General features: G+C 35.9%; 1 protein-coding gene across 1 annotated transcript; it reads right to left on the bottom strand.

The window, feature by feature from the left end:
• Positions 1 to 5,225: 5,225 nt before the first annotated feature.
• Positions 5,226 to 25,205, bottom strand: LOC110463976 (transmembrane and coiled-coil domain-containing protein 4-like). Its single transcript, XM_021518946.1, has 14 exons — positions 25,093 to 25,205; positions 22,081 to 22,186; positions 21,497 to 21,554; positions 19,458 to 19,602; positions 18,699 to 18,840; positions 14,791 to 14,888; positions 13,625 to 13,768; positions 10,849 to 10,998; positions 10,437 to 10,598; positions 9,877 to 10,013; positions 8,993 to 9,077; positions 7,919 to 8,036; positions 6,476 to 6,596; positions 5,226 to 6,148 (listed from the first exon to the last, which is right to left on the bottom strand). Exons 1-14 carry the CDS (start codon positions 25,190 to 25,192, stop codon positions 5,324 to 5,326), a joined length of 2,391 nt encoding a protein of 796 aa, XP_021374621.1. The 5' UTR covers positions 25,193 to 25,205; the 3' UTR covers positions 5,226 to 5,323.

The following is a 25,205-nucleotide window of genomic DNA, read 5'->3' as shown; positions in this document are numbered from 1 at the left end:
CTTAGGATACAGCTCCCAATTAATATAAGCTTAATTTATAACAAGGATGGTGAGACAGGTTGAGCATTTTGGATATAGCGATAAGTATAGTAAAACATGTGATATAGCGATAAGTATAGTAAAACATGTGATATAGCGATAAGTATAGTAAAACATGTGATACAAACGGCAGTTACATAACTGTATGTACAAGGTTATGTCAAGGCAGTGATTTTTTTCTGTAATTTTTCACTCATGGTTATGCACTTATAAACGATTTTGAAAAGTAGCTTCTGTCAAAATTTGGATATGATTTTAGGATACTGGACTTCTTTGTGATATTATCCATGTGGCATTTTCATGGACACCCTCTTGGTTCAATTCCAGATTTATCATTGTGAATCTGATGTTATCAAATAATAATTTATAGTTGGTGTGAAAATTATTGAGTACATGTATCTACAACAAATAATCATCACATGCCATTTTCATTTCATTTTCTTCTACAGCCAAACCTACAGAGGAATCATTTATAATATTGTGAAAGACATTCTGGTGATGCGATAGAATTTTTGAAATAATTTTTTAACACATCAGTAGTTATTTCTTTTCAAAAAAACAAACGTAACAATCTGTTAACCACAAATTCAACACTGTTAATTTATATCGCCGACGAAAATGTGAAAAACATCTGTAGGAAATGAAGCAGTACATTGTATAAAGTGTTCACAATCCAGGATGTTTTAGTCACTTTTGCCTATCTTGCCCTCTGCAATGAGGGTGAATTTATCACAACAGCGAACAACAGTACACACCATACCCTATTTAGTAATAACATGTGAAGGGTGAAATATCCACTGGGTGAACACAGATTTTACCGGTGAAAGGCGAATATTTGACTGAATGAAGTTTCCTTGTATACTTTAGTACTGCAGCATACAAAACTTCAGTTATACGACATTAACATTAGTTATAACATCTCAAAGATCTCTAAAAGTTAACGTCTTTGTGTCACCAAAGTCAGTCTTATCAACGAGTCAAAAAATGGAAAAACTTTAATGACTGAGACATGAATGGAGTAGAAATTTATACCTGTACTTTCTTCCACCCATCTATAAATTGTATGCTGTATATGCAGTTTCCAAAAAGATCTTTCATTTTGAATGTGTGTATCCAACCACAAACTTTACTATTATGACATGATGGTCTCCATCCACATGTACACAGGGTTAGACTGTCAATGTGCTGACCTTACAGGTAACAACTGATACCAACTCACAGACAGAAGGACTATTGCACAAACTTGCGATGAAAGTCTTGCTTGCTTTGTTAAATTGAAGGTTTAACTATAGTATACCTTACTTTTTACTGCTCTTGCCAAGGCCTTAGTTTGTGTGTGCTTTGTCTAGAAACCTTGATATAGTAACTCCTGCATTTGCATTGTCTACTGTCAATGTATTTCCAAAATTTAGAGTACGATTAGGGAGAAGAAGAGTCAATCATAATGTAGGTATAGGGAATATAAAAACGTTTACCCATGATTGTAGAATTGAGACCAGGGCCCATCTATCCCAATGCCTACATACAATAGACTGTCTGAGCTAGAGGTGCAGTATTGGGAATACTACGGTAATATCTGGTATTACGACCCCCTTCTCCAGTACCTAGTTCCTAATACACAATTGTATACACTTATTACAGTGTCCCTTGCGGATGAAATATTCATAATTTTCATTGACTCCACATGAATGATAAAAATGTAACAAATACAGGCATAATTATTGTAAATAACATGTTTTTGATACTAAGAATGTTTCTGGAATATGACTACCAGTAATCATAATTGTTTACATCAGTTTAATTAGACACTTCTGAAAAATTACAAATCAATTTTCTTTTAAATGAGAAAGAATGTAGCTCTAGATCCACACTAAATTTGGAATGCTGTATTATCACAAAAGAAAAGCATACATTCATACCATTACAAATCATTAATACTTTGACCACTTATACTGAAAACCCTATATAGAAACCCATTGCACATGTTGGTTTTATGTGTGAACATATCCCCCAACATCCTGGCTCCCGCCTGTTAATTCACCCAATGTTTGGTTACGCCTCGAGGTCCCCCTCGTGTCAGGATTGTACACAGTAGAAAGTAAATCACAGTATGTACTCTGCAGTCCCACTAAAAACACTAATACTATATACTATCTGCATCAGTATAAAATATATATAAAGCTACATTATCACACAATTATAACACAACTTATATAACAAAATTAATGCACACAAATCATTTATACTCAATTTATAATCAATTACCAATTAATACTGTACATTGTTTCTAAATCACAGCACATTCAAATTTGTACCGAAGCTCTTAGACTATACTTGACAATAAACTCATTCTGTTAAATACAGATAATAATTTTAGATTATTCTATGTTTATTTATGTACACTATAAGAACATTTCGAAGAAAAACTTTGGACTTCTTTGATATTTGGTACAAATGTCTTTTGACTTTGCACATGATCAAGTACTCTATAAAGCAAGGGCAATGTTTTGGATTTCAAGATCAAGTGAGAACTTTATTTACAATTTAACTACAGTATGACATATAAAAAAGACGTCATGAGGGCTTAAATTGGTTCTAATGGTGCATGTTTTCTATAGTAAATACTTTGTAGAGGACAAAAATATCACGTCCATATGGTTTATAGACAAGAGTTTACCATGGTCAACATTTTCATTCTTATACCCAGAAACCATAAAGGTACTGTACAAGTAAAACATTGGTGATGCTTCATATGAAAACTATATTCAAAAATGTGATGCCTAAATGTCACAAAGGAAAGAGTTAAGACAAACTCAGCCCAGTGGTTCAAAACTATAGTTAAGTTAATGATGTTTAATTTAACAACATGTAGTTCTCATACAGTATTCTAGTTTGAATATATTTTATAAGAAGAATTGGGAGCTTATCATGCTACAAACATAAATCTACATAATGTTGAAACAACAAATAAAAAAATTACAATTCTGAATTAATTTTGGAAAATGCAGCATACATTCAAGCACTTATTGAGAACACATCAAATGCTTCATTCAACATAATGACTAGATAAATGATTCTGAGCACACTACAGGGACTAGATGTTTCCAGCAAATGTCGCAAATAAAAGAGTAGAAAGATGTTTTTGCATTAATTAACAAGAGGCCTATGGGCCTTAACGGTCACCTGATATATCTATACAGAGAGTTGATTTTGTTTTTAACATGAAGGCAAAAAACAATAAAACCATCTTATTCAATATCTAGCATACAGATTTAAGACTAAAAAGTATTTGAACCTAGCACCTCTGATTCTAAACAAGGAAAATGAAGACATTTTAGCACACTGACTCCTTTGGGCCCCACCCTCCAGCCCTTGGGGGTAGGGCTGGCTCAAAATTTTCAAAGTATCAAACTCAGGGATATAATTCCAATCAAGTTATTAACACGTAATATTCAAAGTATCATTTACCATTAATATAAACCATAATAAATTTTGCCCCCCCCCCCTCCTTCCCAAGGGGGTAAACGTGAGACTCTAGGGTCATAAACCTTAAGACCCTTCCATCTATGAAGAGTGTTTGATTCTACCATATCTGGGTCTTTGAGAAGAAGATTTTTGAAATTTCAGTCAATTCAACCCTTTTTGGCCCCACCCATCAGCCCCGGGGGGTCAGTCAGGGCTCATATGTACGTGCATACCATCAAACTGCTACCCAATACTGATAATGCTAACCTAAATTGAATTACTTCCAATGAAAATTAAACAAATGTTGGTCCAAACTGTGATTTCCCTATATAAACTATAGTAAAGTTTACCCCCTCCCCAGGGGGAAACGCGAGACCCCAGGGTCAAGAAATTCACAATTTGGTAAAGCACCTTAAGACCCTTCCATCTATGATGAGTATTTGATTCTACCATATCTGGGTCTTGAGAAGAAGATTTTTGAAATTTTAGTCAATTTGACCCTTTTTGGCCCCGCTCCTCAGGCCCCTGGGGGCTGGGGTCCAAACCGGCAACTGTTTTTGTTGACCTTTGGCCATGGAAGGTTTCTGCAAAATTTCATTGAAATTGGTTCAGTGGTTTTGGAGAAGAAGTCGAAAATTGTTTACGGATGACGCCGGACAAAAGGCGATCGCAATAGGTCACTTGAGACTTTGTCTCAGGTGACCTAAAAATCTGGAGAAAAAAGATCAAGAACAAAGCTGGAATACAAATCTGTGATATTTAGGTCTGATAAGGAACTGAAATCTGTGAAAAATTGTATTGTATTCATCCTAAAAATTGCCCTACAGGCACTGTCACGATCTTATTAGCACCCCCTCATTTTTTCTTGGGTGAGTCCCTTCACTAAAAGGTACTGACCTACATATAAATATGTCTACCATGACTTAATGAATTAATTTTGGAAGGAACTGTAACCATTCTAATTATCTAAAATTGATGAGCACTCAGGATTATCATTACTAGTATATCAAATATGATAGTAAAGATGTTCATACCGGTAATACATGTACATGTATATGCCCCTGTAATATTGCACTATTAAGATTTACAAACAATATTTATGTTTATACATTTACAATTAATTACAGTGCAAAGTGATGCCACACTTCTCCCACAAATAATATTTTTCTCAACATTTTAAGTGTACCAGCTGTGAATAAAACACCAACGGTACAAGAAAAATTACCCCATGCATAATGTTCATATATCACTTTCATAATTACGAAAGTAACACCATTATATAATTGTTTACAGTAAAACATAACATAAATGTACCCCTTAATACTTGACAGACATATCAAGGCTATGAACGTTCTGTTGTATATTAATTTTGATACAGAAAAGTTCATTTTCCAAAAGTATCATAAAGATATGAAATTCTTATAGGAAAATATAGTATATCAGGGCTTTCAATAAGATCTTAATGTCCAGAGAATATAATTTAATAAAAAAATATTTTTTGATTTGTTTTAAAGCCCTGGGGTTTCAATAGACTAGTGTAAAACTTGTTCATGTTTTTCAGATTTCAATGTATCTTCTTGCGGGAGGTTCCGAAAATGTTGAAAACCGGTAGAGATTGGAAAAGTTTTCCCGTCATTTGTGGAGAATTACTAGCAGACATTTAAGCCATGACATTAACTCACATTTAGTATAAACATGTCACTCTCCTTTCTATCTTTGAAAAAAAAAAAAAAAAAGGCATTACACAGAGTCAAGGCTGATATGAGTTCAGCTAACAATCTCTCAGCTAAATCTCTCAGCTAACCAATCTCTCAGCTAATCAATCTCCCTCAAGATCACAATCTATCACTGTTCCCAGATACTGCTTAAAACTTCTGTTGGACAAATCCATGGAAATACTTTCCTCACCATTTGCCTCCAAACTGTCTTCACTAATTTTCACAAAACTAAAATCTGATTGGTCGACTGACCCTGTAGTGCATTCAGGAGTGTTTGAATCATCTTCACAAACTCTTTCTTTCTTAATTTTCAAATTTTCTTCAAAAACTTTCTTTTTCTTTATTTTCAAATTTTCAAAATTGCACTGAATCTGTTGCTCCGACTTATGACCTTCGTCTTGGTGAACATCGTCAATGGGGATGAAGCTCAAATCAGAGGAGTCAATGCCAGCCTTGATTTGATTTCTTTGTTGTGACTTTGGTTTTTCAGCAATGGGCTCAAAGCTTAAATCTGACTGATCAGTCGGGACCTGTTTGGACGTGTCAGGGTTTTCAGGTCCACTGAAACCATCACTACTCTGTTCAGTCTCCTCTTCGGTAGATGGGTTCGGTGGTTCAGAATCAATGCCACGATCTTCACATTCCTCTCCATTAGGCAAAAACACAAAGCTTATATCTGATTGGTCTACATCACCTCCTAAACCCCTAGACACCTGATCTTGGTCTGCCGGGAGGTTTGTATGACGTATGACATCAGAACTGGTATCCACCTCGCTGTCACTACTTGTGTAGCTATCACAGCTATCACCACGAGATAGGGGTTCTCTAGAAGACTTGGACGGCAACTTTACGTCACCTTTGGTTCGAACACCAACAACTTTCAGAATGACATCCAACTGCTTCAAGTAGTCTTTATGGCCATTTACCTGGGAGATAAAAAATATCAAATATTCTTACGAACGTTTTGGCTTACCTAAAAGATTGTTACATTTTCTGCTCACGTAAGACTCAATAAAAGTTGTTATTTCTTACTGACTTCAGCACCCGTAAAAGTAAGTAGGTTCACCTTAAATTGATTCTATTACCTTTGCGACATTATAATTGTGTCGTTAGAGACCGCAGGGAAGTCCCTAATGTCTTTTTTCAGTTTTGTTTGACAACAGCGTAATTACTAAAGCTAACAAAGATCAGAATGTACAAGGAAGAAATGAACAAATTCCTTCACCGCTATTGGTTTTAGCTGGACCACTCACCACGTCACTGAGGTCTATGTTGTGCATGCGTCGGCTGTCCCACTTAATGGGACTCAGCCCGGCAACTGTCGTTAAATGCACTGACGCTGTACGGAACAGGAACTTCAACAACCAGTCACCTCTAATTAACCATGCAACATAAAACGATTATTTAAATTAGAATGATACTCCAAAGGAAAATTCATCATGCAAAGACAAAACGATAATTTAAATTTAACTGATTTTCAAAAAAATAATTAATCGACCATAAAAAAAAAAGGTTAATTAATAGACCAATACTTCATAAAATAATTGATTAACTGGAGAATTTTGCAAGCCATAGGGATGACCTCTTGGCCCTGAAGTTGGCAGAACGAAATAGCAATGGTTAACCTATAAATAGCAACAGTCATCCTGGCATTGACCTATGGACCCTGAAATGAGAACCCATACAAGGTATTCTCATATTTGACCTTTGAAATAACTTTGATGAAAATCTGTTTTTTCCTTCTTGGTATTTATATAAACACTTTGATGAAAACTATTTTTTCTTACTTCATCTTTGTATAAACTTTTATGAAAATCTGGTTTTTTTCTACTTGACCTTCGTATATTTGATGAAGTTCTGTTAAGAAATGAAGATGTTGGAGTCATGATTATGAACACAGAAATGGACGCTACCTTTAGGTGGTGGAAGGGTTTTATGTTTGTTATATAAAAATGCTTACAATGATATCAATGTTAAAAATCATATTTATTCTTCTAAATGACCCCTCTTTATATGTTACATGTATCTATGTACAGCTACGACAGGTCTAACAGAAGGTCTGCCAGTTGTCTGGAGTCACATGTCTGCCAAAACGAGGGAGCCCAAGCAACCTCAATAGGCCCACACACAATTGTCTGGAGTCACATGTCTGCCAAAACTAGAGAGCCCAAGCAATCTCAATAGGCCCACACACAATTGTCTGGAGTCACATGTCTGCCAAAACGAGACAGCCCAAGCAATCTCAATAGGCCCACACACAATTGTCTGGAGTCACATGTCTGCCAAAACGAGGGAGCCCAAGCAACCGCAATAGGCCCACACACAATTGTCTGGAGTCACAAGTCTGCCAAAACGAGGGAGCCCAAGCAATCTCAATAGGCCCACTCACGATTGTCTGGAGTCACATGTCTGCCAAAACGAGGGAGCCCAAGCACCCTCAATAGGCCCACACACAATTGTCTGGAGTCACAAGTCTGCCAAAACGAGGGAGCCCAAGCAATCTCAATAGGCCCACACACAACTGGGGCTGCATGGAAATATTTCAGCATTTTACTGTGATACATTGGTAAATAGGAACTTTTCTGTTGATGACAATATGTTATATATTGATGAGTTATTGTAAGACCCTGTCAAGCGTATCTTATATTAATCCCTGTCCTAGATACAATTTGTATAGTGCAGACGTCATTCTTTACCTGCAATACCCGTTGATGATTTTCCCCCCAACAACTCGCGTTAAAGAGCTCCAGAGTTTAGGGTCACCTGACACGGGAGCACCTAATAGAACAGCATCTTCTATGATTCCTTCACCACCTGTCGTTTACAAATTAGCATCTTAATGTTTGACTGAACATCATATACAAACTGTATCCTATTTGACCTTATAATGACCAAGGGCTATTAAAAGACATTACACGCATACATGAGGAAAATTTATACAAATTATTTGACAATGTATGAGTTTAATTTTGTCAATTGCAAGAAAAATTGCTAACAAATGTTTTTTCAGTGAAATATTTGAACAATTTATTGTTAGGTTAAAATCAAACATTTTAACACCCTTTTATTTTAAATTTGTGGTCCTGTCAAACAGCTTGTTAATTATATGTTTAGAATACATTGGACAGTACATAGTTAACATGTTGACATTTTTAGAAACAAATGCTAAAAGGAATACACAGTGCTGATAAGTGTGTATAACCCTGTCATGGTGGAAACATGTGAAGCAGTACTAGTATTAAGGTATGCTATACATATGCAAGACCACATGCATACTTGTGTTTTTCTAATGAATCAGAAAGCACAAGTTAATTGCGCGGACAAATATATTCACCGAGTGAATATATACGGCCGCGCAATTAACTCGTGCTTTCTGATTCGTTAGAAAAACACAAGTGTGTGGTCTTGCATATGTATAGCATACCTTAATACTAGTACTGCTAGTTTGATATTTTTTGCAAAAACCGGAAACTTTTCAGTTCTACATCACAAGGGGATTTCCATAAAAAGTAGGTAAAAACAACATTCCGTATTGCACATGTGCAATACAGAACGTTGTATTTCATGGTATAACAAGATTCAACAGGTATGTGATAAAGAACAATACATGTGCATTGAGCACAAGGTTTTTTGATATTATGTCATGATATTAAAGATTCTAAAGAGTAATCCTCATATCTTTAAAGCATAATAATCATGTCATTTGATTGGTATCTTCTAATGACAAATAGCACAAAACTCATAAAGGCTGTGTAATTTTAATAACTTACCCTTTCTTTTGGAGAGTTCCTCAAGACAAGAGAAGACAACTCTTGCACCAAGACTAAACCCGATCAGTGTAACCGGCCGCTGACCCTTACAAATACAAAAAGTAGGGATAGTGGACATTTCTGCTTTCCTAAATTATCCTGTTACATTGAAATATAAAGTAACCTGGAACAGGGGTCAATGATTAAACCTAAATTTAGCAAACTGTTACTAGCTAGAAGTGGCTATAATCAACATCATTTCCCCACATCATTAAAACCAGTTTCTTACTGTGTTACTAGAACCAGTTCCTTATTTTTCTAGAACCAGTTCCTTATTTTACTAGAATCAGTTCCTTAGTTTGCCAGAACCAGTTCCTTATTTTACTAGAACCAGTTCCTTTTTTTACTAGAACCAGTTCTTTAGTTTGCCAGAACCAGTTCCTTATTCTACTAGAACCAGTTCCTTATTTTACTAGAACCAGTTCCTTATTTTACTAGAACCAGTTCCTTATTTTACTAGAACCAGTTCCTTATTTTTCTAGAACCAGTTCCTTAGTTTGCCAGAACCAGTTCCTTATTTTACTAGAACCAGTTCCTTATTTTTCTAGAACCAGTTCCTTAGTTTGCCAGAACCAGTTCCTTATTTTACCAGAACCAATTTCTTATATTATTCGAACCAGTTCCTTTTTTTACCAAAACCAGTTTCTTATATTACACGAACCGGTTCCTTTTTTTACTAGAACCAATTCCTTATATTACTCGAACCAGTTCCTTTTTTTACTAGAACCAATTCCTTATATTACTCGAACCAGGTCCTTTTTTTTTACTAGAACCAATTCCTTATTTTTTACTAGAATCAGTTCCTTATTTCACTAGAATCAGTTCCTTATTTTACTATCCTATACCTGTTCCCTTGCCAGTAAAACCTCTGCGAGCTCCCGTCCCACTGATGTTGCACGCTGTATACACACACTCCATGGATTGTCTATCACACTAGACACAGATAACAGTGTTGCTGGCCAGGCAATAGCAGTCAAGATACCTTAAGTGAAAGTAAATCATCTTTAGTGTTGTAGCTGGTACCAGTATGTGTCAAAATGCTTTCCTGCACAGAAGGCTGTCTTCACCTTATCATGATTATAATTATTACTGTGTATTTCAGGGCCATCTCCAAGTCGTGTAGAAGGTAGATTTTCCACACTTGACAGCACAGTGTTAATACAAGTCCCCTGTATCTCCTCTAGAGGAGTAAGACACTTCTTGTTTCATCAATACTTGTATTTAAAGATGTCTGCTGCCCTTTTACAGACATTTCTTTTCCTATCAGTACCATGTAAATAAGAGCCTAGCTACTGCTTGCCCCTTCCCCAACTCCCTAAAATTGAGTGAAACATTTCTTCACTTAAGTTTTTTTTTATTCAAGTCTTCTAAATCCCCAACCTCCTGATGGCGTGTGTTTTCTCACCTGAGAGTACTGTGTATTTGAGGGCCTCCTGTGTGGCTACAGACATGGCACCCCCGAGGAGGTAGTCAAGAGCCTGGCCGAGCTGGATCAGGTACTTAGATTCCCAGCGGAGGCTGTACTGTTCCCTAGACTCAGCCAGGGAATACCAAGGATATCGAAAGTCTGTAAATATATGTCCCATTATACTTGTGCGTCACCTGTTCAATAGCTGAAAACTTCTCATTTGGACAAGTTCTTTTGATAGTGTACATCACTCATATATCTCAAGATATGTACTTTCACATTCACTTCTCAGGAGTGATATAATTAAAGTGAACAATAATTTACCTTTTGTTATTAACTTCGAGATTTCAAATCCTTGCAAACAATTCATGATAGACATAAGTGAGAAAAAAATGTATAAAAAGTATACCAGTCATGGAGGTGGACAGCCAGCCAGACACTGCTAGGGTGATATGTAGCTGTTTGGCAGGGTGAGGATCAACCTTGAGTCGTGAACCAAATACCAGCGGCTCAAACTCAAACTCTTCTACGGCACCCACTCGCTTCTTCATCTTGTACCCTGAGTGAAGAAGTCATAGCACCATTCACAAGGCAAGCTTTAACCTCTTTAACATGCAAGTTACTTCATAAAGGCCTATTTTAGTGGTTTTTATTTTTTATGATTTTTTCACAATCAATAAGGTACATCCTGTAAGTTCATCACAATGTTAAACATTTCACAGTATCACAGAAAAACATTTATAGCAAATAGAGCATGTAAGACACCCATGTTGGAGATTGAAATTATAGCAGAAGGGTTTGGTCACTACAGAGAACGATTCCTTTCTTTGAATTTCTATCACTCTTATGGCCGGACTATATAGTGAATTCCATTCAGGAATCCATCAACTGGGGTATGCAGACCTTCACTGAACATCCACAGGTGATGTTGGACCTCGTTTTCCCTTGTATTTGCTGATTACTTCATAAGTTATAGTAGCTAGACTATAACTGTGAAGGGGTCACTTATTTAAGAAGAAAAAGCAGACTACATCTGCTAATTTCAAAACTAAGAGTAGGCAATGCCAATATACAGAATTATTAATTTTTAATAAAGGGTAGTAAGAGTTGGCTGTGTTCACTACAGAAAATACTTGCCGCCGATGTGACCAACTGATCTAGATTGGACAGACTATGAACTACCCTATTACAGTGGGGTACAACAACTCATCTAGATTGGACAGACTATGAACTACCCTATTAAAGTGGGGTACAGCAACTGATCTAGATTGGACAGACTATGAACTGCCCTATTACAGTGGGGTACAACGACTGATCTATATTAGACAGACTATGAACTACCCTATTAAAGTGGTGTACAACAACTGATCTAGATTGGACAGACTACGAACTACCCTATTAAAGTGGGGTACAACAACTTATCTAGATTGGACAGACTATGAACTACCCTATTACAGTGGGGCACAACGACTGATCTAGATTAGACAGACTATGAGCTACCCTATTAAAGTGGGGTACAACAACTGATCTCGATTGGACAGACTATGAACTACCCTATTACAGTCGGGTACAACGACTGCTCTAGATTAGACAGACTATGAACTACCCTATTACAGTGGGGTACAACGACTGATCTAGATTAGACAAGACTATGAACTACCCTGTTAAAGTGGGGTACTACAACTGATCTAGATTGGACAGACTATGAACTACCCTATTACAGTGGGGTACAACGACTGATCTAGATTGGACAGACTATGAACTACACTATTAAAGTGGGGAACAACAACTGATCTAGATTGGACAGGCTATGAACTACCCTATTACAGTCGGGTACAACGACTGCTCTAGATTAGACAGACTATGAACTACCCTATTAAAGTGGGGTACAACGACTGATCTAGATTGGACAGACTATGAACTACCCTATTAAAAATGGGGTACAACAACTGATCTAGATTGGACAGGCTATGAACTACCCTATTACAGTGGGGTACAACAGCTGATCTAGATTGGACAGACCATGAACTACCCTATTACAGTGGGGTACAACAACTCATCTAGATTGGACAGACTATGACCTACCCTATTACAGTGGGGTACAACAACTGATCTAGATTTGACAGACTATGAACTACCCTATTACAGTGGGGTACAACAGCTGATCTAGATTGGACAGACCATGAACTACCCTATTACAGTGGGGTACAACAACTGATCTAGATTAGACAGACTATGAACTACCCTATTAAAGTGGGGTCCAACGACTGATCTAGATTGGACAGACTATGAACTATCCTATTAAAATTGGGGTACAACAACTGATCTAGATTGGACAGACCATGAACTACCCTATTACAGTGGGGTACAACAACTCATCTAGATTGGACAGACTATGAACTACTCTATTACAGTGGGGTACAACAACTCATCTAGATTGGACAGACTATGAACTACTCTATTACAGTGGGGTGCAACAACTGATCTAGATTGGACAGAATATGAACTACCCTATTACAGTGGGGTACAACAACTCATCTAGATTGGACAGACTATGAACTACTCTATTACAGTGGGGTGCAACAACTGATCTAGATTGGACAGAATATGAACTACCCTATTACAGTGGGGTACAACGACTGATCTAGATTAGACAGACTATGGACTACCCTATTAAAGTGGGGTACAACAACTGATTTAGATTGGACAGACTATGAACTACCCTATTAAAGTGGTGTACAATGACTGATCTAGATTGGACAGACTAAGAACTACCCTATTAAAAATGGGGTACAACAACTGATCTAGATTGGACAGACGATGAACTACCCTATTAAAGTGGGGTACAACAACTGATTTAGATTGGACAGACTATGAACTACCCTATTAAAATTGGGGTACAACAACTGATCTAGATTGGACAGGCTATGAACTACCCTATTACAGTGGGGTACAACAACTGATCTAGATTGGACAGACTTTGAACTACCCTATTAAACTGAGACCCAAGCCTTATATCATAATTTGATAAAACACAAGTCTAACGTTTTGTGGATGTTAACTCTGTAAAAAAAAATAACGCAGAGTGGCAAAACAAGTATTGACAAAATACTACAAATAAACAGAAAACAACAATAGATACAGGCTACTCTGATAAACATTGTTATTTAGCTTTCCCAACTTACCTGTGAGGCCAGCCCCTGCAACACCAAACAAGGAGCCTATGATGGCCACTCCTGCTGTTGAACCCAGCACTGCCGCTCCGGTTCCACCAATAATAGCGCCGGCACCAGCGGCAACTAAAGGAGCAGCAAGCCCGCCTGTTAAACCTGATGATACACAAATAAATCTTCTACGTTTGATTTTAATGCCACTACACAGGTAATTTCAAAGGTACATTATACAGGTAAACACATAGGTGCATTATACAGGTAAAAGAACAGGTACATTATACAGGTAAACACATAGGTACATTATAAAGATAAACTCATAAGTAAAATACAGGTAATCTCACAGGTACTTTATACAGGTAAACACATAGGTACATTATACAGGTAAACAAACATGTACATCATATAGGTCAACAAACAGGTACATTATACAGGTAAACACATAGGTACATTATACAGGTTAACACATAGGTACATCATATAGGTAAACATGCAGGTACATACAGGTAAACAAACAGGTACATTATATAGGTAAACATTTATTATACAGGTAAACTTACAGGTACATTATACAGGTAAACATGCAGGTACATTATATAGGTAAACATGCAGGTACATTATACAGGTAAACAGACAGGTACATTATATGGTCCCATTATACAGATAATCTCAAAGGTACATTATATAGGTAAACATGCAGGTACATTATACAGGTAAACAGACAGGTACATTATATAGGTAATCTCACAGGTATATACAGCTAAACAGACAGGTACATTATACGGTCCCATTATACAGATAATCTCAAAGGTACATTATACAGGTAAACATGCAGGTACATTAGACAGGTAAACAGACAGGTACATTATACAGGTAATCTCAAAGGTACATTATACAGGTACATTTTACACTTCGGTCATCTTACAAGTGCATTATACAAGTAAACTCACTGTTACATTATACAGGTAAACACATAGGTACAATATACAGGTAAAATCACAGGTACATGTATGTGATAGTCATAATATGCACATTATACAGATAATTCCATACATTATATACTTAATGTATTAAATACTCACAGAGATGCATTATCAGGGAATGTTAAACTATGTATTCACAAGTTTTCTATACCGATTAGCTTAAATATTAACTCAGAAACATACTACAGCTATACTTACCAATCAAGGTACCTCCTACTGTTGTAGCCAGACCAATAAGAGCAAATCTTTTTGCCTTTTCCTTCCTTGAATTCCTCTGTTTTTCTTTCAATTCTTCCCTGTTTTACATAAAAAGATACAATTAGACAATCTTGTTTCCGTTGCTACACTTTTGAAGTCCTATTTACTGTTTGTTTTGACACATCAATTACCTAAAGGTCACCAGCCAATACTGATATGATAACAAGGGGGAAAATTCTGAAAAAAGACACTGTTGCACTTTTAACTGTTTACCTGGGAAATGTTAGCAGCAGTAAAAACTTTTGCAATTTTCAACCTCCTATAACGACTGAGACTTTATCATGAAAGTAAAGCATACATGGATTTTTTTTAAATGATTGATACATAAACATATCTAACCAAATTATCCTTACTTATACACAGCATATTGAATGTTTTGTGAATTATACAAATTAGAAAAAGCATTGTGTTAATGATTAAGTGTAGCATAGGCAATTATCTTTTTCTGATATGAAAAAAAAAAAAATCTGACCAAAAACTCCTCCAAAATGTTCTGTTATTATTGCAGATTACATAACACTTTTTACAAAATCAGTCTCTTTCAAAATGACTATCAAATACACATCGTTTGAATAGCATGAAAATCGGGGTAGTAAGTTGAACCAACATGCAAACAACTTTAAACATGACCAGAACTTGTCAAAATCAATTGTCCTGAAATGGGGAAATGTTTTAGACACATGAGCTATATAAATTGTCCATTGAAATGCTATAAACTAATAAAGATAACCCTTAACTTCTTTCTAGATGTACTAGCTCCATAAATATTACGCAAATAATGCAAAATCCACTGTCTAAATTCATGCAATGAAAATCAAATTTAGAGATGTCTGAGAATGTAACATTCAACTGAATATATATACCAGCAGTAGGCGATTTATTAACATAAAATGAACAATTCAAATTCCTGACAATAACAAAAACCACGGTACATTTTTACCAGATAAATGAACAAATACAACTAGTATTTCATCCAGGATTTTTACTTCTTCAGTATTTAAGTTTTAAAGACATCCACAACATGCTGTCTTGTAACTTCCTGAACTGGTTTGTCCAGAATTTCCGAACAGAGAATCAAAAACATTTTCAATGTTATTATAAAATGGTTTCACCTGTATTACAAATTTTCAACTATCATACAAATACCATTTCAATTATTTTCATGAATATAAAGAATAAACCTAAGATGATTCACACAACCATATAAAAAAACAAGTGAACTGTGAGACTTGTAAAAAAGAAATATGTCATTGTATTGTAAGACCTTAACAGTGTCTATAAAATATTAATAAGATACAAGTGTGGATCAAATGATTTATAAGGTGAACAACAAACAGCGGCAAAAGCACAAGTAACCTATAACGGGTAAATATTAAATCAGGGTCAGGTGGGAGGGATACAAAAAGGAAAGAAAAATGACAATAGTAATAATTTACATACAAGTAGCAAATCAAACTTAAATCTCAACTTTTTTCATTTTTTTGGGGGTGAAAACTATTCCTGGAACGGAATTATAGAAAACATATGATATCATTACACTAAAAACAAAAGGGATCTAACAGCAGGCATGAACAAAGATATTCATGTAAGATTGTTACCTCGTCGCTCTGTTCAAGGGGAAAGCATTAGCAAGTATATAATTATGAATTAAGGATGCATGCTCATTACACCTGTGATTTATGTAAGAATGATCCCCCTTTCACACTCTTTAATTACTATAGTCTGAATGCAGAATTACTTGAGTTTTATCAAAGTATGTGCTATTGTTTAATTTTCAAACAATTTATCATATACAAAAGATGTATAACAGATAATGGAACTCTTTTGTAACAAAGATATGTGTCAGTACTAGTAGCATATATCCTTATATTATCATCTCACATTGCACAAGGCGACCATTTTTTGACCATAAATTATGTTTTCTACTTCATAATTTGTTAAAATCATATCCTTCCTAGTATAACCAGCAGTATAAGCAGTATTCTATCTAATCACTTTTAACAATAAATAATCTCAATTATTTTATCACTTGGTAGGTATAGATAACTTGAAACACAAAACAATGTGATAACAAGAGGCCCATTGGGCCTGCATCGTTCACCCGGTATTAATCTCACCCTTGTAATCTTAAAAGTGGACTAAAATACAGCTACAGGCAGAATATCAGTGTTTGATTCATAAGAACCTTTTAAAAGATTTAAACATATGATGCCTGTGACCTTGAATGTCAAACAAGGACTTTAAGTTGAACAGAGTTTGTAGACTGTTTATAGTCTACAAACCCAGCATGTTTCTGGCAAAATATCATTACCCTGAACTTTTGGTTATACAGAACAAATCATTTAAAGATTTAAATATATATTGACCACTGTGACCTTGAATATGGGCGAAGGTCATTCACTTGGTAGTCCTTCATCCCAGCATGTTAATGGCCAAATATCATCACCCTTGGCCTTTTCGTTATTGAGAAGAAGTTGTTTGAAGATTTTAAGAAATTTGACCCCTGAGACCTTGAAAGTGGGTCAAGGTCATTCATTTGGACAAACTTGGCAGTCCTTCATCCCAGCATGCTACAGGCCTAATATCAGTGCCCTGGGCCTTTTGGTTATTGAGAAGAAGTTGTTTGTAGATTTGAACACATTTGACCCCTTTGACCTTGAAAATAAGTCAAGGTAATTCATTTTGACAAACTTGGCAGTCCTTCATCCCAGCATGCTACAGGCCCAATATCATTACCCTTGGCCTTTTGGTTATTGAGAAGAAGTTGTTTGAAGATTTTAACACATTTGACCCCTGTGACCCTGAAAGTTGGTCAAGGTCATTCATTTGAATAAACTTGGTAGCCTTCATCCCGGCATACTACAGGCCTAATAATAATACCCTGGGCCTTACGGTTATTAAGAAGTCTTTTGAAGATATTTGACCCCTGTGACCTTGAAAGATGGTCAAGGTCATTCATTTGAACAAATTGTATAGCCCTTCATCCCAGCATGCTACAGGCCCAATATCATTACCCTTGGCCTTTTGGTTATTGAGAAGAAGTTGTTTGAAGATTTTAAGAAATTTGACCCCTGTGACCTTGAAAGTGGGTCTAGGTCATTCATTTGAACAAACTTGGTAGCCTTCATCCCGGCATACTACAGGCCTAATAACAATACCCTGGGCCTTATGGTTATTAAGAAGTTTTTTGAAGATATTTGACCCCTGTGACCTTGAAAGATGGTCAAGGTCATTCATTTGAACAAATTTTATAGCCCTTCATCCCAGCATGCTACAGGCCCAATATCAGTACCCTGGGCCTTTGGTTATTGAGAAGAAGTTGTTTGAAGATTTTAAGAAATTTGACCCCTGTGACCTTGAAAGTGGGTCTAGGTCATTCATTTGAACAAACTTGGTAGCCTTCATCCCGGCATACTACAGGCCTTATAACAATACCCTGGGTCTTATGGTTATTAAGAAGTTTTTTGAAGATATTTGACCCCTGTGACCTTGAAAGATGGTCAAGGTCATTCATTTGAACAAACTTAGTAGCCCTTCATCCCAGCATGCTACTGGCCAAATATCATCACCCTTGGCCTTTTGGTTATTGAGAAGAAGTTGTTTAAAGTAAAATATTGACGCCGGACGGATGCATAAGCTCTCTTGACCCTTTGGGCCAGGTGAGTTAAAAATGGATAGTTTATGGTTCATTACATATTTTTTTTCTGAAGTCTTGAATCAAAACCAAACAAAACATGCTCTTTTTGACATGAAAATACATGTTTTTTCGACAAATTTTACAATTTTATTGTTTAGCTTGTACTAACCAAGAAAATATTTGCTGACATTCACAGGAAAGAAATACTTACTCTGACATCTCATACGCTTCATGGCTGGCTGATTCCAGAGAGTCAGCCATGGAAGCCTCAATCTCCTCCAGAGTGTCCCAACTTACTCTCAGTTGCCAGGCAACATGTTTAATCAACACTCTCATCCGGGAGTCATAGCAACCTACAACAGTACAACCAGAATGTCATAGCAACCTACAACAGTACAACCAGAATGTCATAGCAACCTACAACAGTACAACCAGAATGTCATAGCAACCTACAACAGTACAACCAGAATGTCATAGCAACCTACAACAGTACAACCAGAATGTCATAGCAACCTACAACAGTACAACCAGAATGTCATAGCAACCTACAACAGTACAACCAGAATGTCATAGCAACCTACAACAGTACAACCAGAATGTCATAGCAACCTACAACAGTACAACCAGAATGTCATAGCAACCTACAACAGTACAACCAGAATGTCATAGCAACCTACAACAGTACAACCAGAATGTCATAGCAACATACAACAGTACAACTAGGTTGTCATAGCAACCTACAACAGTCTAACTAAGTCTTCATAGTAACCATCAACTGTACAGCTTGTTTATAGGAGAAGTTAAAGATGTCTCAGTCAATCAGAGGTAATAGTAATGGTACTTGAGATCAGAGCAGCCATTTTCTGATTGGCATGATTTCTGATTATCAACACTTGACAATAGGATTTGTTTTACTTTTACCAATAGGTAACTGAATGTCTAACATTCACATATCTGAGTGACAGTTTACCCTTAGCGATGGACAGAGCTACGAGGTCTGACACGACTGGCACACCAGACTTTTCCAGGACAGGTTCATCTAGGACCATGTCTACATAGGGGCGGGCGTCGTCAAAACCCTGACCTTCCATGATTGCCATCACTGAATCCCTTGCCTGGAACACCAACATTACAATAGGAATACATACAGTTAAGGGTATGAAGCACCTTACAATAGTATTTATCCACTCTCAGAAAGAGTTTGAGACATCATTCATGAATTAGTGAACTTTTGTTATTTAGATGATTTAAAATGTATAATGAAAATGTGATTCACTAATTCACTTGTAATTTAAATCAACATGAGAGAATATATTTATTAGATGTTGTTCAATAGGTATATATATATATATATGTAGCTCTTATTTAAATTCCAAAAGTTCTATGTAAAGCATTAAGTTATAGTCAGACTGTGTAAGTCTGACATTCCTGAGGTCGTCAGACATCAAATTCAATAGCAAGTCATCACAGTTGCAGCTTCAAATTGTGTATGATTATTGTGGACTTTCTTTTTGGAGAAATTTAACCTCCTAACTATGTTTTTTCAGAACTTCTTTAGAACTGAAAAAAAACATGATTTGTCCACTATTGAAATAATTTGTCAAAAACAAGCTGGATCTTCAACAGTATTCAGGGTAGGTTAAGTATTACATTGAATTATTTTAAAACAACTGCCCTGTAGGCCTCAGAAATCTTCTTGTCTGTGTAATGATTCTAATGTTACTTCTAAGCAAGTCACAATATTGCACTTCAGTTTGTCCTGTCCTAAAAACTTGATGATTGTCATATTGTCGTCTAGTTAAAGTGTAAATGAAGTTTAACACACTTGATACAGAGCTTGTACTTGAGCCTTTAATATCACACTTGATACAGAGCTTGTACTTGAGCCTTTAATATCACACTTGATACAGAGCTTGTACTTGAGCCTTAAATATCACACTTGATACAGAGCTTGTACTTGAGCCTTAAATATCACACTTGATACAGAGCTTGTACTTGAGCCTTTAATATCACACTTGATACAGAGCTTGTACTTGAGCCTTTAATATCACACTTGATACAGAGCTTGTACTTGAGCCTTAAATATCACACTTGATACAGAGCTTGTACTTGAGCCTTAAATATCACACTTGATACAGAGCTTGTACTTGAGCCTTAAATATCACACTTGATACAGAGCTTGTACTTGAACCTTTAATATCACACTTGATACAGAGCTTGTACTTGAGCCTTTAATATCACACTTGATACAGAGCTTGTACTTGAGCCTTGAACATCACACTTGATACAGAGCTTGTACTTGAGCCTTTAATATCACACTTGATACAGAGCTTGTACTTGAGCCTTTAATATCACACTTGATACAGAGCTTGTACTTGAGCCTTGAACATCACACTTGATACAGAGCTTGTACTTGAGCCTTTAATATCACACTTGATACAGAGCTTGTACTTGAGCCTTTAATATCACACTTGATACAGAGCTTCTGTACTTTAGCCTAGAACATCACACTTGATACAGAGCTTGTACTTGAGTCTTTAATATCACACTTGATACAGATCTTGTACTTGAGCCTTAAACATCACACTTGATACAGAGCTTGTACTTGAGCCTTTACTATCACACTTGATACAGAGCTTGTACTTGAGCCTTAAATATCACACTTGATACAGTGCTTGTTCTTAAGCCTTTAATATCACACTTGATACAGAGCTTGTACTTGAGCCTTTAATATATGTGTTTTGTTGTTACAGGCTTTCCATTTCTCTATTTCCTTACAAGTCAAATGATGACTAAAACAGGTTTGAAGTTTATATAAAAGTGAACTTGGAAAAGTGAAATTTAACATGCCAATACCAAATGCAAGTTGGAAGCTGTTAATTTGGCTTGATGTTAGTTCTCATCATGAACTTAAGATCTTAATTATACCAGTATATTAATATCCCAAGCATTACATTTTCCATTAGAATTTTGCTGATATAATTTACCATTAATTTATTACAAACATACCTGGCTTGGTAGATGTAGGTGGTCCACAATCCTTTCCATGTAGACTTTCTTAAATTCACTGGTGAAATGAAATACCAACTTAACTTAAAAAGTTGATTACAAATAATCAAATATTCTGTTTTATTTTACATACAATCACAAGTTAAGTATAATTCATACTTAGAAATATGAAGATTTTTTATATAAACCACTTTATAAAGCCTACTTAAGATATTAGAGATATATTTTTAAATCATCTAAAAATATTTAAGAAAATGTACCAATAATATTTCTGTGTTACATATGAGATGACCCTTTAAGCAATTTATATAGTAAGGAACAATTTTAAATGTATAATCTAATGATTGATTTCCTAAATCATATATTCAAAATGACAGACATATTTCTTCTAAATTAGACACATACTTTGGTCCTTGTACATGCATTAATGGATCACTCACATTAAATAATTATCTGTCTTTGGCTGCTAATTCAGGCACTGTCATATTTGGTAGTACAAAGGAAATTTTAATTTTAATCAATTTATTTTAATTTAATAATATAAATAATAATATATATAATAATAAACACAGTAATGTACTCACTTGTGCAGTTTGTCCTCGTACAGCTGTAGGAAGGAGACCGCACACAGTGCTGAGTACGAGTAGGCTCCAACATCGGACAACTTACGATGGAGGATCTTTGATATGTCTGGGAGGAAAAGAAACACTTTACTGGGTTTCAGAAGTTTTTATAATACATAAAAATCAATATGTACAAAGTTATCTAACTATCCTGGGATCTTAATACTAATAATGGTGTTTATATACACTGTAATTTAGCTACCTAATGTCAAAACTGATTCCTTCATAAAACATGCATAAGCTAGCTGTAGTTAAATGGAAAACCAGTATGGTAAGCACAGTAAAACCAGTACGGTAAGCACATTAAACCAATACGGTAAGCACAGTAAAACCAGTACGGTAAGCACAGTAAAACCAGTGCGGTAAGCACAGTAAAACCAGTACGGTAAGCACATTAAACCAGTGCGGTAAAATATAAGCACAGTAAAACCAGTACGGTAAGCACAGTAAAACCAGTACGGTAAGCACAGTAAAACCTAGCTGTTACACTGCCACCATTTGTTAATGTTAGAACTATTAAGAAATCTTGTAATACAATGAAGGAGGCATGTTTATTCTCTTAACCATTACCATAAACATTTCTACGCAATTACATCCTGAAGATTATTACAAGTTATGGGTAAAATATATGATTCAACTTTTAAGTGATACTGTTTATGTATATGTTACCAGTATAGTTTTTCAAACCTCAATTAATTCGACTCACTATTTTCGAGTCCTTGTTAAAAAACAAGAGGCCCAGAGGGCCTGTATCGCGCACCTGTTTCTTTAGTTACATGAAACCGACATATAGGTAACTTCAGACCAATTTGGTAACTAGAACACGTCGTTTGAAGTTGTTTTTTTCACATTTTTGACTTATGTGACCTTGAAAGTAGCTCAATGTCATTTTAAAGAGGAAACTTTATAGCACTCTATCCCTGGTACTAAGTAGCATGACTCTAGTCCAAATGGTTCTAAGGATATTGTTGTTTGAAGTTTTTAACATATTTGACCCCTGTTACCTTGAAAGAAGGTCAAGGTCATTTTAAAGAGGATTTTTTTTTAGCACTCTATCCCAGGTACCTACTGGCCGAATATTATGACCCTGGGCCTTATGGAACTTGAGAAAAAGATTGTTCAAGGTTTTAACCCATGTTGACATTTGACCCCCAACTAGCACTTAAAGTTGACCTTTGACCATATTACTGTAATTAAGAAAAAGATCCGCACTGCTGGTCTTCATAACATTACTAAGTATCATGACTCTAGTCCAAATGGTTCCTAGGATATTGTTGTTTGAATTTTTGAACATATTTGACCTCTGTGACCTTGAAAGTAGGTCAAGGTCATTTTAATGAGGAAACTTTATAGCACTCCATCCTAGGTACCTACTGGCAAAATAGCATGACCCTAGATCATCCAGTTCTTCAGAAGAAGTCGTTTAAAAGAAAAAAAGTTGATGGACAAGACGACAGACGCCGGACGAGCTAAAAACCACTGGAATAACCAAGAACTTTTTTAAATTACAGAGCTGCAATCATATAACTGTCAAATTGTATATATTATATATGCATAATAATACTTTGTATGTATTTTTTGAGTCTGGTATAGAGGGCTTTATGTATTAGTCCTTAACCAGAAATAAACTTACCTTATCTTTATAACGGGGAGAATTGGGGACTTATACAACAGGGCATTTAGTCGTGCCGGGATTGTAATTTACAGATTACATGTACATGTATATACTATGAAATGTGTATGCATTCTGAATATAAACACATATATATTGCTGCAACAGTATCAGTATGAAAATCAGTCATTTTTATACTGTAAGGACTTTTGATTACACAGTTAGATGTTTGAAACTAGCTTTAGGGGGTGAGTGTGTCTGTTTGGACAGATGGAGGGGTGCATTAAGTGTTCTCTTTATCTGTATCTGTAGAGTTACGAAACAAGGAATAATTCTGGTATATGATTCTTCTGGGGGGAGGCTGGTTACTCTAGTAGTATATACTGTGTGAGAGCATCTTTAAAACCCTCAACTGTCTCTGCGCGTGTCACATTCTCATCAAACTGGTTCCAATCAAGAACAGTTCTTATTTTCTACTTCTACTTCTACCTGTTTATCGACCTACTTTATCATAATGAGGATCATGTCAATGTTTGGGTTGTACTTATTGTACAGGAAAAGAGAGTGAGAAATTAATAGAGCTAATTTTGTAGAGAGGAGAGACGACTTTTAAAGGTTTCCAAAGTTTCGGATGAGACCCGGTCTAGTGGGAGGTTGATCCAGTCTGGGATAGTTCCGGGAAAAAAAGAGTATTTGCGGCAGTCTGTTCTACAATGTGGAGTGAGATAGGAGAAAGAGTGAGAGTGTCCTGTCTGTTGCAACTGTTATGTTAGGTAATTTTCTTTTGTAATTGCTACAGTATAAGAAATGATTTTAAATATTCATTGAACGGTCCAAGTGCGTTCGTTTATCGTGGACAATTTCTGCGCCACACGTACTGTTTCAACCGGTATGTACACAAATGTAGCCCTAGTAAATTTAGAAACTGGGTGTGAAAGTTTTGATGGGTTGTGTTAGGTTTGATAGACATGTTTTTTTTCAATCAAGTCCGGGGAGGTTAAAGTCCCCACCTATTAGTAAGGATGCATTTCTAATTTGTGTCAATGTGATGCCCGCCTTACAGAGCTTCACACTTGGCACTAAGCTCGTCTGATGTTTTTGGATAAAGTTAAGCAGGAAGGATTTCAAGATTATTACGTGTATAGATACCTTATTGTGACCAAATAGCACGAAAAAATATCCACATGGGTCAGATTTCTTGAAATTCAATGGTCCTTCTATCACAGTGTACTTACCTGCTTACTTTCGTTTTTACTTCTTTACAACGATCCGACACGATGACTATGACGTGTCCAGGATATGTAGATCCACATTCACGACCTACAACTGTAACTTACCCATTCGATATCTACTCTAATTACCTGTATTATTTTCTACTTCGGAGTCAGAATTGTCTTTTTCCTTTTGCGTTTTACCACTTTTTGCCGCAGTCAGCTTATACTTTGCCCCATCTTCAGCCATGACAGTACGACAA

The sequence above is a fragment of the Mizuhopecten yessoensis genome, unplaced genomic scaffold (assembly GCF_002113885.1).
Source record: "Mizuhopecten yessoensis strain PY_sf001 unplaced genomic scaffold, ASM211388v2 scaffold10949, whole genome shotgun sequence".
Taxonomy (NCBI): domain Eukaryota; kingdom Metazoa; phylum Mollusca; class Bivalvia; order Pectinida; family Pectinidae; genus Mizuhopecten; species Mizuhopecten yessoensis.
Note: the sequence above shows the minus strand (reverse complement) of the source record. Positions and strands in the feature narration are given on the sequence as shown.

What these genes read in the sequence shown, in the direction of transcription:
- LOC110463976 (XM_021518946.1), bottom strand. Translation starts at nt 25,192, where the DNA reads ATGGCTGAAGATGGGGCAAAGTATAAGCTGACTGCGGCAAAAAGTGGT. An exon ending in ACCTACATCTACCAAGCCAG is followed by an intron (nt 19,603 to 21,496) that starts GTATGTTTGTAA and finishes TTGGTGTTCCAG; the next exon opens with GCAAGGGATTCAGTGATGGC. An exon ending in GGAACTCTCCAAAAGAAAGG is followed by an intron (nt 8,037 to 8,992) that starts GTAAGTTATTAA and finishes TGTAAACGACAG; the next exon opens with GTGGTGAAGGAATCATAGAA.